The sequence below is a fragment of the Ornithorhynchus anatinus genome, chromosome 17, assembly GCF_004115215.2.
Source record: "Ornithorhynchus anatinus isolate Pmale09 chromosome 17, mOrnAna1.pri.v4, whole genome shotgun sequence".
Taxonomy (NCBI): Eukaryota; Metazoa; Chordata; class Mammalia; order Monotremata; family Ornithorhynchidae; genus Ornithorhynchus; species Ornithorhynchus anatinus.
In genome coordinates this window covers 13,703,345-13,721,286 of record NC_041744.1, presented here as the reverse complement: position 1 = coordinate 13,721,286, position 17,942 = coordinate 13,703,345, and the positions used below count along the sequence as shown (strand labels likewise).

General features: G+C 42.8%; 1 protein-coding gene across 4 annotated transcripts in view; it reads right to left on the bottom strand.

Moving 5' to 3' along the window:
• Nucleotides 1-17,942, bottom strand: part of USP32 (ubiquitin specific peptidase 32) — a 193,491-nt gene that overhangs the window by 89,037 nt on the left and 86,512 nt on the right. For all 4 annotated transcript variants that reach the window (XM_029081736.1, XM_029081733.2, XM_029081734.2 and 1 more), the window contains exons 3-4: nucleotides 1,410-1,515; nucleotides 484-602 (exon numbers count right to left, since the gene is read on the bottom strand). In XM_029081736.1, coding sequence (XP_028937569.1) covers nucleotides 484-602; nucleotides 1,410-1,515 — 225 coding nt within the window. The remainder of the gene's footprint in view (nucleotides 1-483; nucleotides 603-1,409; nucleotides 1,516-17,942) is intronic.

Here is a 17,942-nt window from a genome sequence, read left to right as displayed (position 1 = left end):
AGACACAATCCCTGCTCTCAGGCGGCCTTAAATAAATTATTAATAATAATAATAATAATAATGTTGGTATTTGTTAAGCGCTTACTATGTGCAGAGCACTGTTCTAATCAGGTAATCAGGTTGTCTCACGTGAGACTCACAGTTAATCCCCATTTTAGAGATGAGGGAATTGAGGCACAGACAAGTTAAGTGACTTGCCCACAGTCACACAGCTGCCAAGTGGGAGAGCTGGGATTCGAACCCATGACCTCTGACTCCCAAGCCCGGGCTCTTTCCACTGAGCCACGCTGCTTCTCTGAATTGTAAGAGAAATTACAGGTAGGGAGATGCAGCAGAGTTTAAAGATGACGGTGACGACGGTATTCGTTAGGCGCTTACTAGGTGGGGTCTACAATTCATCCAAAAGTAGAATCAACTGGAGAGCACAAAGCTCAAGTCTTGACAGTGAGTAGACGTCTCAGGGGGCCGAACAGAAAGAAATACCTCAGAGAAACATCTCCTGAGTGAATCTGGGACTTTTCCATCCACCAAGTGGAGCATTCTCTCCATTTCTTCCCGGATGACATAGCTTCCAGATTCGTTAGAAAACAGACTAAAAATGTCTACAAGAAAAAAAAGAGAGATTTGAATTTGTTATGCAATTGCTGCACTCTTCCAAAAGCTCTAATTTTTAAGCAATTCTTAATCTCCGAATGGCAAATTAAGAGTCAGAGTGTGACCTATTTTGCTAAGTACTGGCATCTTTGAGACTAAAGTGGGTTAAGAAGCCTGGGTTTGCTAAAGGAGCATCTTTAAACTCGGATTTTTTTCCCCATTAAACTGCAACTAATAATTAAAGAAGGTATTTCGGTAAGCTTTTCAATTTGCAAGAGTCCATAATTTTTTCTAAGCTATCTGTTAATCACTTATTATGCACCAGGCACCGTATTCTGTGCTGGGGTAGCCGCAAGCTAGTCAAGTTGGACACAGTCCCTGTCCCATAGTCTTAATCCCCATTTTACAGATGAGGGAACTAAGGCAAAGAGAAATTACGTGACTTGCCCAAGGTCATAGAGCAAATGACGGAACTGGGATTAGAACCCAGGTGACTTCCAGGCCTGTGCTCTATCCACTAGGTCACAATGCTTTTCATAATGCTTTAGTATTCTATAACTGCCATTCTTACTCTCCACAACTTCGGTCAAGTGTGATGAAAAAGGTTTCAATACTGATTTTCAACCTGAATTACAAATTTGGAAACCACTTGCCAAGAACGCTTAAAACGTTTATTTACTACAATGTACAGTTCTTGTCATTTGTGTTTATGTTGAAAAGCAAAGATCAGGTGATTCAACTGTCACAAGTGACACCGTAAAAATGTTCAACATATAGTTGGGGAACCGTATTAGCAAAGCAACACTGGAACTTACATTTCGCTTTCTCTTCATCTCTGCCTCTTGTGAGGAGAACAAGTCCAACAATTAAGTTATTGAAGTGTAGCCCTTTAGATGTTCCACCAAACGAACAGTAGATCACCTAGGTGAACGGGAAGGAAGAGATCAGAATGGTAAACCAATTTGTGAAAGCAAATATGACAAGAGAAATAGTTCACTTTCCTGCATCTTCTTCATTTGGGGTTATTCTGTTAGTTTCTTCTAACAGAATACCCTTGCCGTTAATTCAACTTCACATCTACCCTGAGACAGAAAACTCAAGTGCAGATCCATTTCCTCTTCTCCCGTGTTTGACGTACAGAGACGGTTCTAAGAGTGCACACTGTCAGATCTTCAGGAAAATCATCTCCTCCCTTTCACCTTGAGTGGCACTAAGAAGGAAAAGGTTCCTTTCAGAGAACTGCTGCTGCTCGTAAAAAGGCTTTAGGTCAAGAGGAACTGACTTTGGAATCAAAAAGGCAATTGAGATCTGGCAATTGAGACTTTTTCTACTTCAGTGACAAAGAAAAACAAGACGGATATTTCTCTAAAGTTTCAAAAATGACAAGGTGTTAGATGAGAAACTAAGAAGAATAACTGCAGTAGAATTTAGGTCTTTGATTTACTGTATTTCCCCTCAACTATTTACATGCAAATTTTATATCACCTGTAATTTGATGAGAATATACCATCGCAGTTCAGCTCATTTAATAAGCAGTATATTTATAATGGCCTCATTTATTTCTATTAATGCCCGTCTCCCCCTCTGGACTGTAAGTTCACGTGGGCAGGCAACGTATCTGTTCATTCGGTTGTACTCTCCCAAATGCTTATTACAGTGCTTTGCATATGTGGGCAGGGATTTTGTCTCTTTATTGTTGCATTATACTATCAAGTGCTTAGTACAGTGCTCGGGACAGAGTAAGCACTCAATAAATACGACTGATTGAATGAATGAATAAATACCACTGATTGACTGATTTAAAGAACCAGCTCCGGGACACAACTCCAGCTCTGATGGCCACAATCTGTCATAAGATCATAAGACTCAAACCCCTAAGCCTTGCTGATTGAAATCCATCCTTTTTTTTCCTTTTAGACAGTCCTCGACTATTTCTTTCCTTCTAATTTATTCCAGTTCAAGTTCAAAGAACTTTCCCTTGTATCCAGTACTACTTAGATTTTAAATATTTCTTCATAGCTACATAAAAGGACAGATGACCGAAACAGCCAAATGAAAGTTTCATCCTAGCATATGGATTTATTCAATACTAATTGATCCCTGTAAAATATTCATGTATTTTTTGTGTGTGCCCCTCCACCTCTTCCTCTCTCTCTAAGCTCCGCTGTACCTGTGCGGCATAAACAAAGACTGGATAGTAATTATACAAAATCTCTAACAGATCTTTATTCCAAGCTTCAAACAAAGTCTACTGGGCTAACGTCGTTCTTTACAGCCATCTTGTTAAAAGCCAACCAACGGTGGGCTCGATTTCTCTTTTGAGAAAAGATGGGATTAGAATGTATTCTATCTGAAACATTTCTAAGATGAATGGCTACACAAAATGCCGTTAATTTTATAGGTCAGTAAGAGCTTAACCCATGGTAAACTCTGCAGCTATAATCTATCACAACAGCAGCCCTATAGCAAAAGAGTGCTGGAAGAAGAGCATCATAATCAATCACAGGGGCTGAATTCAAATGTTTGGGATATCTGCTTGCTCACCAGAAAGTCAGTAAAGGAAAAAAAAGCTTCCTGGAAAACAGAATAATCCTGTGCCCTAAAAACATAGGTTACTTAAGTCCTTTAGTTTTGCTCCATCACAAAAAAGTAGATGTTTACACTAAGTCTGGCAAAGACAGAAATGTTTACAAGACTAAAGTCAGTTTTTCTACCCAAGGGTTTTTCCTTCATATTTTCACCAGGATCCTGTTAAGGAATTAGGAAGCAATCTTCGGAGAACAAGCATATAGAAAACAGAATGGGAAGTGATGTTGGAAGAAATGTTTGTGCGCACACATTGTGGCAGGAATGATGATACTGCTTTCCTTAATGAAAACTGTGTCATTTGCCAAGCCCAGTGCTGGAGTAGATAGAAGAAAACCAGGCACAGTCCCTGACCCACACGGGGCTCACAGTCTAAGTTTGCAAAACAGCTGAGAATCCCCATTTTACAGATGAGGAAACTGAGGCACAGAGAAATTACACGACTTGCCCAAGGTCACACAGCAGGCAAGCAGCTTTGCCGGGATGAGAACCCAGGTCCAGCGTCTTCCGGGTCTGTGCTCCTTCTTCTAGGTTGTGCTGTTTCCTTTAATGTGTGTTCTCTAATTGGAGAATTGACTAAATGGAACAATCAATAACAGCTTTTCTTCTCGTAGAAGATCTACATATAATTGCTACAGATCTGGTCAAAATTGACTTGAAAAAAAGCCTTAGCAAACTGAGGATTGGAGGAGTACATATACTTCAGAAACAGATACAGTTTTTGGATGAGAACATGAGATATCCACTATCCATACCCAAGTTATGGGTCTCCCCAACCACAAGGAAGGACCTTCCCTTCAAGGTTCTCTTTTGCTGTTTTCCAAAATATACACAGAATATCTTAATGGGGGGCCTAAACTGTTGAACAAATGTCAGAAATAAGTAAAAAGAAACAAACACCACAGATGGGTTTTTGAGGGTTCAATCTAAATCTGTGAACATTTAATCAAAGGTGTGAAACTAAGCAAGACCTGCAAAAGCCATACGGTAATCTCAAAATCCACATATAGATTCAAACTTGCACCGAAAATGACAACCAGAGAAGGAAGGGACCTTTTGGACCTTCTCCACATCTTGTGGATGTTATTCAGGAAGCTTCTCAGTTCAGGTAGCTCACGCCACATTTTACAACAGAACACAGTAGCTTTTGTAGACATCTTTTCCAACTACCACCTGAAGGATGAATTTCCCTGAAATCCATAACACCTGAGAATGGGTGGCTTGAAATCTGACAAATCAGTGCATCACTGCTCAGATTAGGGAGCTCTGTCCGATCGACCGATGGTATTTTCTGAGGGCTTACTGTGTGCACATCGCTGTATTGAGCGCTTGGGAGAGTACAACAGAATTAGCAGACAACGTTCCCTGCTCATAGCGTGCTGAGCTATTTCATCTGATCTTCAAATCTTTTTCTTCTCTACCCATGAAACAACGTATCGGTGTACCAATGCAAATATCTAAGTATTTGTGACAGTTTCTGCAGTTGTATAGCAAAAATCCCATTACATTCTGAAGGCACTCATGTGAACCTAGGATTAATTTCCTCTGCCCAAGTATCTACGGAGGCAATGCAACATCGAGTCTCATTGTCAGTGAAAGCATTGCTGCATTTAACACATTGTCTTTTTTGATTTCTTAATCCAGTAGTCCAACAGTGGGAAAAACAAAACCAAAAACGGACTTGGCTGCTGTATTTCTCTTTAAAAGGCCAAACGATCTTCTGGTAAATGCTGGTATAGAATAAGGCAGCTCAGATTTAGCAAGTTTTGCTCTAATGAAATCTACTCTAGCAGTTGTGAACACAAAAAGGGGGGGGGGGTGTTCGTGGAGAGAAAGGTTTGGTAGCAAAGGGAGTTTCTGACAACTCAACAACCCTGTTGCAATAGAATTTATAATTACTGCAGTGTCTTGAAACAGCTCCATGCAAACCAACTTTTTAACTAATATAAAATAGTATCTCCTCTCATGGAATAGTAATAATTATTATTGTTATGGTACTTGTTTAAGTGCTTACGTTGTGCCAAGCAATGTTCTAAGTACTGGGGAAGAAATAAATCAGTTGGACACAGTCCCTGTCCCACAAAGGGCTGACACTTAGAATTTTTCCCACAGTCACATTTTATCCACAGGGATAAACTGGGAGCTGTGAACTACAGAGTTAGAAAAGGCACTATGAGTAACCAAAAGAGCAAGAGGACATTTCTAAAAGGTCTACATTCTAAACGAGGATGTGAGGAGGAGCTGTGTGTGAAATGATGTGGAAGCATGCTAGGAATCAAAGATGTGACGGTCAGGGTACACAGTGAGATTGTTGGACAAATGATGAGTAGCAGCGTGGCCTGGTGGAAAGAGGCTGGGTCTGGGAACCTGAAGGCCGTGGGTTCTAATCCTTGCTTTGCCACTTGCCTGATTTTATGCGACTCTGCTCAAAAGCATCAGAGTTATAGCTGAAGAGAAATCAAATCAATGCCTGCCTCTGTGATGCTTTTTCCCCCAACTGTATGTGTCAATAAACAGATACATACACCCAGTTCAAAAGGAGAGAGGCTTCATCCAATAAGCCTACATCAGATGGCTGCCCAGAAGGACAAATAACTTCTGGAACATTAAAAAACTATGTATACAATACGCATCTAGCATCCCATTAAATTAAGTCTCAAAGCTAAACATCTGACGCAGAAGTAGTGGATCTGTGACATCAAAACTCTTCCTGGAAACTCACTGCTAATAATTGCTCACAGAACTATTTTTAAAGCTTCATATGCGTCAACTAAAGCACAGCCCCACTGTGTTAAAATTCACACTATCCCAAATGGTCCTGCTTATCCAGGACACTCACAGCACGGTGCTTTGCACAAAGTAGTGCTCAATAAATACGACTGCATGAAATCCGATTGCAGGACTCTCGTGGTGAATCCTAGGCTCAACCTGACTTGCCTCAGCTGGAAACCTTGGACAGAGAATGTGGCACACACACCTTAGGCCCACAGAAGCAAGGAGTTAAGCTACAACTTCTCCCTGCTCAACTAAATCCCCCAAACCCAAACATTATAAAAGCTTTCAAGCAAAGACAAACCAGTGTCTAGGTAATGAATGCACTCGGGACAGGAAAGCAATTTCCCCTGCCTCCTTTGATATATTAAAAAAAAAACAAACGGTCACAATTGGGCTGCCTTCCTAATTTGAATAGAAATTTGATAAGTAAAGAAATATATTCTCCCAGCAGACCCTTTCAAACAAGTGAAAACAGGAGGAGGAAAATATTTTTTAACTGCCATGTTTTAATGGCTAAATAATTAGGGGTATTTGTTCACTAAATCTGACCCAAAAAATTCAGTTCTTCCATCAGAAAGCAGGTTTAAATAATTCTGCTTATAAGATGATTTTTCTTTAAGCTTATTTTAGTTGGACTGAAAAGTACCCAGGGCCGGGCTCATCCTCAATAGATATGTACCAAGTTGGCTATTAAACTGGGCAGTCACAGACAACTGACATGTTTTCTAAATCCTATTACCGCATCTCATTCTGGATGATATTGGGAAAGTTTACAAGCTAGAGCCTAAACTGAAGGGCACTCATTACAGGGAGGAGCAGAAATGAGAAGATAATAGTTCTTCTGGTCATACTGGTTTGTTATTTCAAATACTACGATGTAGGAAGGCAGAAGGGCAACAGAGAGCAACGAATAACGTGGAAGTGAGGAAACTTAGCTGACAAACTCAACTATGGAAGCTATTTCTATGCCTATTCCTATTAAAGAGAACTTTAGATACTGCTTCCTTTTGAGTGGCTTTTGTCCAAATGTTTGGTGCGCGCAGAGAAAGGAGCCCACAGAGAGAGCTCCATCTTCCTCTCCGTCGTTCCCAAGGAAAGGAATGAAAAGGATTAAGCCACTGATTGGGGCAGACATGCCTTTGGAGAGGTCTCCCCGCCCTCCATCCTTTCTCCACTGACAAGAGAGAAAACAAGATGTCGCTGCCGTGCGCGTTATGTCTACGTGACAGAAGTTCATTAGGCGTTAAACTCTTCCTGCTTCATCCCTTGAGGGTGTAAGTGAGAGAGAAGAGTGCCCTAACTGCCTCCCCCCACCAAAAAAAAACCACCTGGCGTGAGTTAGGGAGTGAAAAGGAGAGGGAAAGAAGGAAAATGGGAAGAGATATGGAGGAAAAGGTTTTCAAAAAGGCAACAATAGAACAGAAATAAAGGAGCCATACTGGGTGACGGAGAATGGACAGAGTCTGACTCCCCAATCAGAGGCTGGGGAGTCACGAGGGCTGGGGAGCCAGAAGGACCTGGGTTCTAATCCTGGCTCCGCCATATGTCTGCTGGGTGACCTTGAGCAAGTCACTTAACTTCTCTGGGCCTCAGTTACCTCGTCTGTAAAATGGGGATTAAAGCTGTGAGCCCCATGTAGGACATATGGGACAGGGACTGTGCCCAACCTGATTAGCTTGTGTCTACCCTAACGCTTAGTGCAGTATCTGGCACATAGTAAGCTCTTAAATACCATAAAAAGTGTTTTCGCCTTTGTGAAATCCTCCAATTGATTCTGTAAAAGGACCGATAAAGATATTTACTGAGTGTCTGCTGAACCCTTGGGAAAGGTTGAGTAATAATGATATTTAATGAGTGTTTTCTGAGGGTAATGAAAGGTCCTGGGAAAGCACAAGGGATGCAAGCAAGAAACGTATTTTCTGCCCACAAGGAGTTTACAGTTTAATGGACAAAGATCACTATCATATCCTTAAAAAGAGGATGAGTAGAATGAATATGCAAGAGGAAATATAGGAAAAGGTAAATGAACAGCTGCATTATACATACACGAAATAAGTGCTGACGGTGGCTATAAATGGGTATAAATGCATAACTGCTTAACTCCTAAGAGTAGTCAGCATAAGCAAAGACTTTCTCACGCAATATTCATGAAAAGGATTCAGAATCAAAAGGTCTCTGTGAAAATGTACCGACACTAAATTCAGTCAGAACTAGGAACCAAGGAAAATTTGTCAAGTGAGCAGAAATCGATGGTCAGCAGTAAAGGACATTTCATTTAGGCGCCACCTTCCAGACTCATACAATCAGAGGAATCAAAATATCAAGAAAACCAGGGTCTGCTGATTCTATAATGTTTTGACGACTTCATCTTTTTGTTCATGGTGCCTTTTAAGTGCTTACTATGTGCCAGGGACTGTTCTAAGCGCTGGGGTGGATACAAGCTAATCATGCTGGAAACAGGCCATTTACCATGAGGGACTCAAGGTCTTAAGCTCATTTTACAGGTGAGGTAACTGTGGTCCAGAGAAGTGAAGTGAATTTCCCAAGGTCACACAGCAGACGAGAGGTAGGGCCGGCATTAGAACCCAGGCCATCTAGCCCACCCATTCTAATTTTCCCACTGTTAGCCTGGTTTAGCCCTCTCTTCTTCCCTACCCTTTCAAAAAGTAAATCCCACTTCCCTTTCATCCCTCCTTTATATCTCACGGTCATTTTCAAATCAATACCTAAAATCCTTCAAATCCTTTGGGGAAATATATTCAAATTAAAAATTACGGCTTATTCTTCCCGCTATACTTTCAACGGGCCGCCATGAATTAACATCCCAAGAGAGTGATATAATCAGACCTGTAAGAAAATATCTGTGCAATTCAGTGAAGTCAGTTGACCAGGCTGTACGAATTATTCAAGCGGACACAAATAGAAACTAAAATAGAATAGAATAGAATAAACTAGAATAGAAACTAAATTTGATTATTTTGGACACTTGCTTTTTGGAACTGCCCATTCGCTCAACTGCCGAATTAATCGTTTCTCACACTGCCTAGAAGTCCACAGTACAAAAGGAGGAAAGATAAAGGCGGGTCATAACAGAATCCAAGGATTTGACTGAACCGACAGTTTTTTCTCTGTTACCTAGCTTCACAAGATCTGTCTCTGACGACGGCCCTTTAGGCAACTGAGGATCAATCATCAAAGAGGAGTGGAGACATCTTCGAAAGCAGAGACCAGGCAGTCTCGAAAAAGAGGGCAAAGGGTAAGCCGCAGCGTGGCTAGTGGAAAGAGCCCGGGCTTGGAGTCAGAGGACCTGGGTTCTAATCCCAGTTCTGCCGCTCATCTGCTGTGGGACCTTCATTTCACTGTCACTTCCGTCTTAGTTGCCTCATCTGTAAAATGGGGATTGAGACTGTGAGTTCCATGTGGGACACAGACTGGATCTAACCTGACTAGCTTGTAGTTACGCCTGACACAAAATAATCCCTTAACTAATACTATTCTTAAAAAAGAAGGGTAATGCCAAGAAAAGGAAAACCATGCTTGGGGGAAAAGAATTGCAACCAAACCACAGACGAAGATCTTACCCAATAAAATATCAAAATGGCACAAAAATAATATCAGACATGGCCCTGGATGAGATTTTTTTATGGTATTTGTTAATCGCTTACTATGTGCCAGGCAGTGTACTAAGAGCTGGTGTAGATACAAGATAATTGGGCAGGACACAGTTCTTGTTCCACATAGAACACACAGTCTAATTCTCCATTTTACAGATGAGGTAACAGACACAGAGAACTCAAGTAACAGACAATTGGCAGAGTCAGAATTTGAACCCAGATCCTCTGACTCCAGGCCTGTGCTCTTTCCACTAAGCCACGCTATCAAGAGCAAGCAGGAAAACTGAACTGTTCACACACAGAAACAGGATTCTTCCCAGGAGTCTATCTTGGAACTTAATTAGGAGCGATAAAGAAAGAGAGGGGATGCAATCATTAGCCTAATACGGTCATGCAAGATTAAACAGAGATTACAGAATCTCCTATGGAGATAAACATTTTCACAGTTTCATACATTAATTTTTCATCTATCGCCTTGCTCGGTATAATCTCAAACTGCACAAGTAATTCACCATCCCCACTCTGCAATCCAATCTGGTTGCAACACATGATTCAACATAGCTTAAAATTTGCTCCATCACAGCAAAGGTGAAGTTAACCTAACCACACCTTGGTACATTGGAAGCAAACATTCGTATTGAGGGAAGATGGAAGTGAATTTTAAAATACAAATTAGGTTCCCTTTTGTGGATGAATCCCCGGCTTCAAATGGGGAGAAACCGAGGGGGGAGAGAGAGAGAGAGAGAGAGAGAGAGAGAGAGAGAGAGAGAGAGAGAGGCAGCAGACGAAGAAACAAAATCTTCTCAACATAATGCAGAATTAGTTAAAAGTGCACTTAAGCATGTTCCATGGGCGAATTAATCCAAATGGTCCCATAATTAAATTTCTCACTCTTTTTCACACTCTAACACTTTTTACCTTATTCTTGGATCCTCTGCTGACAAGATATAAACAATAATTCAGGACAATGTCTAAAGTGATTGACTGTGTAGGGGTGTGTGTTTGTGTGTGTGTGTGTGTAGGCACTGACATTTTGAGAATTCACCATAATTTTCTTTTAGCATAATAAACCATTCTCTTCACCTAAACCCTTAGAGGATGAACCCCAAAAGGGTAGTAGGATGCTGAGTTTGAAGATGTCTAATTACGAGTGAAGGGGAAGAGAGGGAATAAAATCCTCTGTCTCTTCTTTTCCTGTCAAATGCGCCAAGGTGAACTGTTATTGAATTGACATTAGACATTCTAAATTAACAATTCTACTGAATAGAAACTTTTTTTTAATGTAAGTGTCAGCTCTCAATTCACTTCCAGGACAGCATGAGTGGATTAAGAAAATGCCATCTGAATCCAAATGCAAGGAGCATGTAGGATTAGGCCACTAGGCAGTCGTTTGATGCAGTTTAATAATCTTTCGATTGAAAAAGCACCAGAATTAAAATTCTAGGCAAGAGTTGCAATAATAAACATTATAAATGAAAACGATCGTACGGGGGCTTCCATTGTGCTAACCATTTGCTTCTCATAAACTAGCCTTCATCTTGCGGTTGTAAATCACCTCAGTATCCTTAGTTTCTCCCCCAACCGTCCTGAAGTCATTTATCATAAATTCCATGAGAGGAATGATGATGTAAAGATACGTTGCCTGATAGGACTCTCAAGTAATAAAAGCTCATCCCTTTGAAGCGGTGTGTTATGCGGCTAAATATGTTAGTACCAACTTGGAGTCCCAATCACACATTAGCCCTCCTCTGGGTGTTCTGTAATGAAATAATACCAAAACGGTGACATGCAGACCCATGTTCAAACGGCTATTTATCACTCTCTAAAAGGATTTTTTTTATGGTATCTGTTAACAATAATAATAATAATGTTGGTATTTGTTAAGCACTTACTATGTGCAGAGCACTGTTCTAAGCGCTGGGGTAGATACAGGGTAATCAGGTTGTCCCACATGAGGCTCACAGTTAATCCCCATTTTACAGATGAGGTAACTGAGGCACAGAGAAGTGAAGTAACTTGCCCACAGTCACACAGCTGGCAAGTGGCAGAGCCGGGATTCGAACCCCTGACCTCTGACTCCCAAGCCCGGCCTCTTTCCACTGAGCCACGCTGCTTCTCATGAACCCCTTTTAAGCGCTTTTACTCTGTTCCAAGCACTGTACTAAGCACTGGGGTAGATACAAGCTAATCAGGTTGGATACGGTCACTGCCCACACAGGGCTCTGAGTCTCAATCCTCATTTTACAGATGAAGTAACTGAGGCCCAGAAGTGAAGTGACATGCTCAAGGTCACAGAGCAAACTAGTGGCAGAACCGGGATTAGAACCCAGGTCCTTCTGACTCCCAGACTCATGCTCTATCCACTAGGCCACGCTGCTGCTTCCTTGTTTCTTCTTTGTCCTTTGTTCCCAAGAAGAAGCAAAAGATGAGGCATGAAAAGACTCAGATACGATCACCCGGATGCCCATCGGAGCAGTCCTGGGCCTCTAAAGCCACTCTGCTCTGAAGCTATGGCCGCTCTCCGTCCTTCAGCTTCCAGAGAAGGGACACTGTGGGCTTTGTTAAAGCGCTCACTATATGTCAAGCATTGTGCTTAGCACTGGGGTACAGGATGAGGAGATTGGACCCAGTCCCATATTTATGATTATTTGATGAGCCTTACACCCATCTTTGGGAGCAGAGGCATTATTTCAGGGTTTGTTTGTTGTTGGTTTAAATGGCACTTGTTAAGACCTTATTTTGTACCAATCACAGTACTGAGAGCTGGGGTAAATAAAAGATAATCAGGTGGGATACGGTCCCTGTCCCAGATGGGGCTCACTTTTTACGTGGGAAAGAGTAGGATTTAAACCCCGTTTTACAGATGAGGAAACTGAGACCCAGAGAAGTGCCCTACCCAAGGTCACAGAGCAGATAAGCGGCAGTGTCGGGATTTGGACCCAGGTCCTCTGACATCCAGGCCTGTGCTCTTTCCACTGGGCCACGATGCTTCCCACGAAAGGTTCCGCTCCTTCAAAGAGAACGTCGGTTAAATCTTTCTTCTGGCCAAGGAAGTTCATTTTAATCTGAAAATAGCCCAAAGGTAAATGGAGGTCCTACTAATTACAACTGCTCAAATGAATAGTGACCTCACAATTGTGTATGGGGGAGAGAATACTTTTTTTTTCTTCTGCTTAGACTGTGAGCCTCAAGTAGGACAGAGACTGTGTCTAACCTCATTATCCCGTATCTACCCCAGAGCTTAGGACGCACTTAAAGGCCACAATCATTACTATAAACAATATTATTATCATCAAACAAAAACTCCTCATTGGCTTTAAAGCAGTCAATCACTTCCCCCCCCTCCTAGCTCACCTCGCTACTCTCCCACTACAACCCGACCCACACACTTCATTCCTCTAATGCTAACCTTCTCGCTGTACCTCCATCTCACCTATCTCTCCGCCGAACTCTCGTTCATATCCTGCCTCTGGTCTGGAACGCCCTTCCTTCTCACATCAGGCGGATAATTGCTCTCCCCCACTTCAAAGCCTCATTGAAAGCACACCTCCTCCAAGAAGCCTTCCTTAAGCCCTCCTCCTCTCCTCTTCTCCCACTCCCTTCTGCGTCGCCCTGACTTGCTCCCTTCATTCATCCTCCCTCCCAGCCCCTCAGCAAATATGTATATTTCTGTTATTTACTTATTTATTTATATTAACGTCTGTCTCACTAGACCGTGAGCTCGTGCACAGGGAAGGTGTCTGCTTTTTGTTGTATCGCATTCTCCCAAGTGCTTAGTACAGTGCTCTGTATGCAGTAAGCGCTCGATAAATACGACTGAATGAATGAATAAATATAAGTTCCTGCAAAAATGACAGGTGTCCCCTTGCCGAATACTGAAGACCATTTGCATGGCTACATAATCAGTTTAGGATTCTACCCTCAGCTCCATTAGTCTCCTTTAAAATAAATAACTACAATAAATGCTGTTCTTTAGAGACTTCCAGTCAAGCTTTGTCATGTACCATATCCCAGACAGGAATGATTACCTCAAGTCTTTCAAAGTGCGTTAGGATATGTTTCTTGTTCCCAATCGGGGCTTGGGTTTCCCATGATTAGCACTCAATTTAAATGAATATATTTTGAGGATTCCCTTTTTTTTGCAACATTACTCAATCATTCTAAGCTGGGCTCAAGTCATCGTCCTAGGGAAATCCACTATGAGCAAATGAGATTTTTAAAATGGACAGTCGGCACCCTGAAATGGTTCCATTAAATGCCAAGATCAGAGGCCAGGTACCACCATAGATACAAGGAGTTGTTTGAGCTCTAAGGGGAAACTGTTATCAAAATAACTTTTAAGAGTAAAAAAATCCCAAGGCATTACAATTTGTACTTTTAAAAGGGAAAAATTGAACCGGAATAACATGACTATCAGGATATGGCTCGACAAACCTGACTCCAAAGTGGTGTTTAATTTCCTCCATCTGGGTCACGTATAACAACTCAATAATGACCACAGTGCTGTTCCACTAAAAGAGATTTGGGAGTAAAAACCTTCTCTGATCTACATTAGGGTAAACTGAACCTCTCCTTTTCTGTTCATTTTGAACAAACCGAAACCAAAAATTTGGACTGCTTTTTCAAGCAATGCTTTTTCTTAGTAGTGCTGGCATTAAAGTACCTTGCTGGTATTCGATGTCAGTAATCGAACCCAGAAAAGTCGCAAAGCCCTTAATCTTCTTCAGTATCCTTGCATTAGTCATGTATTTACCACCACCCAGTTGCACAGGTATTGTTTTCTGACCGTGATCTTATCCAAAGTCTTTTTTTTTTTTAAAAAAAAAGCCTCCATCAATAATTACATCCATTAATGATTCTTTTCTCTTGCAAGAAAAATCCCATCTCGCACAAAACAGAGTTGACTGTACCTAGCATTTGACTAATGGAGCCACGCGGGAAACTAACTTTTCGGAAAGAGAAAAATCAATAGGTGTTAGCATATCAGAGATGATCCGGTCAACTGGAATCACTGTTTTAAGATGGCCACCAAAATTCACTTTTCGGTTAAAAAACAACCACCACCTTGCAAGGTTCACACCAATTACTTGACAGTATACCCTCTTGAATGTTTCCTATGTACATAACAGAAACACAACTCTAGGTGGATTAGTGGAATTTACTGAGTGCTTACTTTGTGCAGAGCACTGCACTAAGTACTTGGGAAATGAGCGCTCATGATAACAGCCCTCAAGAAGCTTAAAGTAGAGGGGGTGGCGATGGGCGGGAGAAGACAGACATTTTAATAAATAAATTACCGGTACGGGAAGCACTGATTTCATGATCTGTTTTTAATCATTGTGGCATGTGTTAAGCACTTATTACATGACTTGAGCTGTGCTAAGCACTGAGGGAGATTCAAGAGGGAGAGGCAGCGTGGCCTAGTGTCTAGAGCATGGGCCTGCGAGTGGGAAGCACCTGGGTTCTAATCCCGACTCTGCCACTTGTCTACTCTGTGACCTTGGGAAAGTCACTGCACTTCTCTGTCCCTCAGTTACCTCATCTGTAAAATGGGGATTAAGACTGTGAGCCCCAGGTGGGACAGGGACTGTGTCCAACCTGATGATCTTGTATCTTACCCTAGCGCTTAGAACAGTGCCTGGCACACAGTAAGTACGTAATGAATACCACAATTATTGTAATTATTATTAAGCTACTGAAGTTGGCCACCACCCCTTCCCCACATGGGGCTCACAGCCTAAGGATTTTTTTTTTTGCCCCTTTATGAATAGTTCAAGGCCAAAGGATCATAGCAGATTTCTCACACTGTTTCCAGACTGCTTACTTTGTCAAGTGGGAGAGGCAGTCGTTAAAACAAAAATTCAAACAAAGCATAACATTTGACGGCATTCCAAAGACAGGAACAAAACTTTACCCTCCCTGGTTATTTATTGTTGTAAACACACAAGCATAATATTATGCCGGATGCCAAGCAGTGTATCCACTGTTTGCTTTTGAGCTACTTCAGTTTTAACTCTACTGAAGAGACTATAACTTTAACAGATTATGGATCGAGTCGGACTTTTCATTTTAAAACAGGTGCTAGACAAGGCTGACAGGAAGTGGATGCTTACTGCTCGGGATTACTTGACGGAGTCACCTGGAAGGGGAATGACTTTCCCTGCCTGGTCAAGCAAAGCGTGAATAATAATAATAATGATGGTATTTGTTAAGCGCTATGTGCCACGCACTGTTCTAAGCGCTGGGGTAGATCCAAGGTGATCAGGTAGTCCCACGTGGGGCTCACAGTCTTCGTCCCCATTTTCCAGATGAGGTAACTGAGGCACCGAGAAGGCAAGTGACTTGTCCAAAGTCCCACAGCTGATCAGTGGTGGAGCCGGCATTAGAACCCACGACCTCTGACTCCCAAGCCCGGGCTCTTTCCACTAAGCCACGCTGCTTCTTTGAAGTACACGGCCTCTGTCCTGTCGAGGGATGGAAACGGGGGCCCGTCCTCTCCACATCTCCTCCCCTTTCGGCTCCCATCCGTGGCTTTCTGCCTGCAGCTCTCCTTCCCCCGCCCCCCCCCCCAAAACCAATACTGTCCCAGATTCCCCAAATCCTTCCCAAATTTCTCATTCTCCTCATTTTGGGCGGGGTGAGGGAGGGAAGGAAAATCAGAGGAGAGTAGTGGAAGGAGAAGGTCCATGGTGACAGCCCCCTCTCGGGTCTCTGTTTCCCTCCCAGCCCCTCGGCTTGGTCTGGTTCTCTTGGCTCTGCTGTCAGTAAGAATGGTTGTTGATGATAAATGATTGAAAAGCAAAGAAAAAGCGAGGGAGGGGGGAAGGGGAAGAAAAACGAGGCTGGGTGGGGAGGAAGAAGAGAGGGGAGGGGAAGAGGAGAAGGTTCCCAGGCTCAGGCTCTTTCCCCTTGGCCTCGTCCTTACAGCATTAGTTTCCATTTCTTGTCCACTTGTGATAATAATAATTATTATGGTATTTGTTAAGTGCTTACTATGTGCCAGAAACTATACTAAGCACTGGGGTAGATAGAGGGTAATCAGGTTGTCCCACGTGGGGCTCACACTTTTAATCCTCATTTTACAGGTGAGGTAACTGAGGCACAGAGAAGTTAAGTGACTTGCCCAAGGTCACAGAGCAGATGAGTGGCAGAGTCGGGATTAGAACCTAAGTCATTGGTTCCCAAGCCCGGGCTCTTTCCACTAAGCCACGCTGCCGTACTGTACTCTCCCAAGCGCTTCGTTAAGTGCTGTGCATACCGGAAGCGCTCAGTAAATACGACCGAGAACAGAAGCCGCGCTTAGCGCAGGGCTCTGCGCTCAGTGAATGTGATTGACTCAGAGATCTAAAGCAGTCCTGATGTGGGTGGTCACCTTGCTTTGGGTCACATCAGCTGCGTGAAACCCTGGCCCTTGATGCCCGTGCGCCTCAGCTCCGCACGTGGCCTTTAAGAGTCGCCTTCTCCGGCAAACTCATGAAGTCCTGCAAGGCGGTGACGAGACACCGCTTGGTCTGCAGCTGGCGGCTTCTCGCTGTTGGACTCCTACGGTGGCCTGGCGGGAAGAGCTCGTAAGCGGGAGTCAAGAGACCGGGGTTCTGCCGCTGAACCGCTGCGTGTCCTCGGGGAGCTCACTTGACAGCTGGACGATGACCTTCTCAGTCGAGTAACACTGCTTAGATCTTAGAGCCTCTCTCTCATGTGGTAATGTGCCGGTTCACTTCATCGCTCCTGGGTGAATATCTGCTTCTCTTGAAACCCCATCCCAGAAAAAGAGGAGCTTTATTTGAAATCATACCAAGGAACTCTGCAAATCAATACGTGCTTGAAACTAAATGGACCTCAAAGAAATTCAGAAAGCCTCTGCCCCCTCCGTCTATCTTTTGGTGCCGCTTTGGTGAGTTTTAAAGAGAGTCTGTGTTCAAAGGGGAACTCAATGTATTTGGCTGCTGGTATTTCATTACCTGGGGCAGAAAGCCACTTGGCATTGAAGTTATCAGTTCATTTCAAAATCCGCTTTTGACGGTGACCCTTCAGCTATTAATTAGAAGCAATCCCTCGGAGCTGAAGCTGCCAACTCTTAACTTGGGCGGAAGAGGAAGCGATCCGGTCATCAGGCGACGTAGGCTGCCGGCTCGCTCTTCCGTTGAAGAAGAAGATCCTTTGCTCTTGGGTGTCGCTTCATTGTAAAATGTCGGGTTTAACCGACAAATTCGTAAAATAATCCCGAGGATCTCACACAGACGGAAGGATTTATCAGAAACATAGGGGCATCGGGAAACTCTGAGACTACCTTATAAGGGATCATGAATCACCTAAGATTAGGAAGTTGCTGAAGAAACAAGGGAAGTACTCTAGATTTTGAGTAACTAAGGG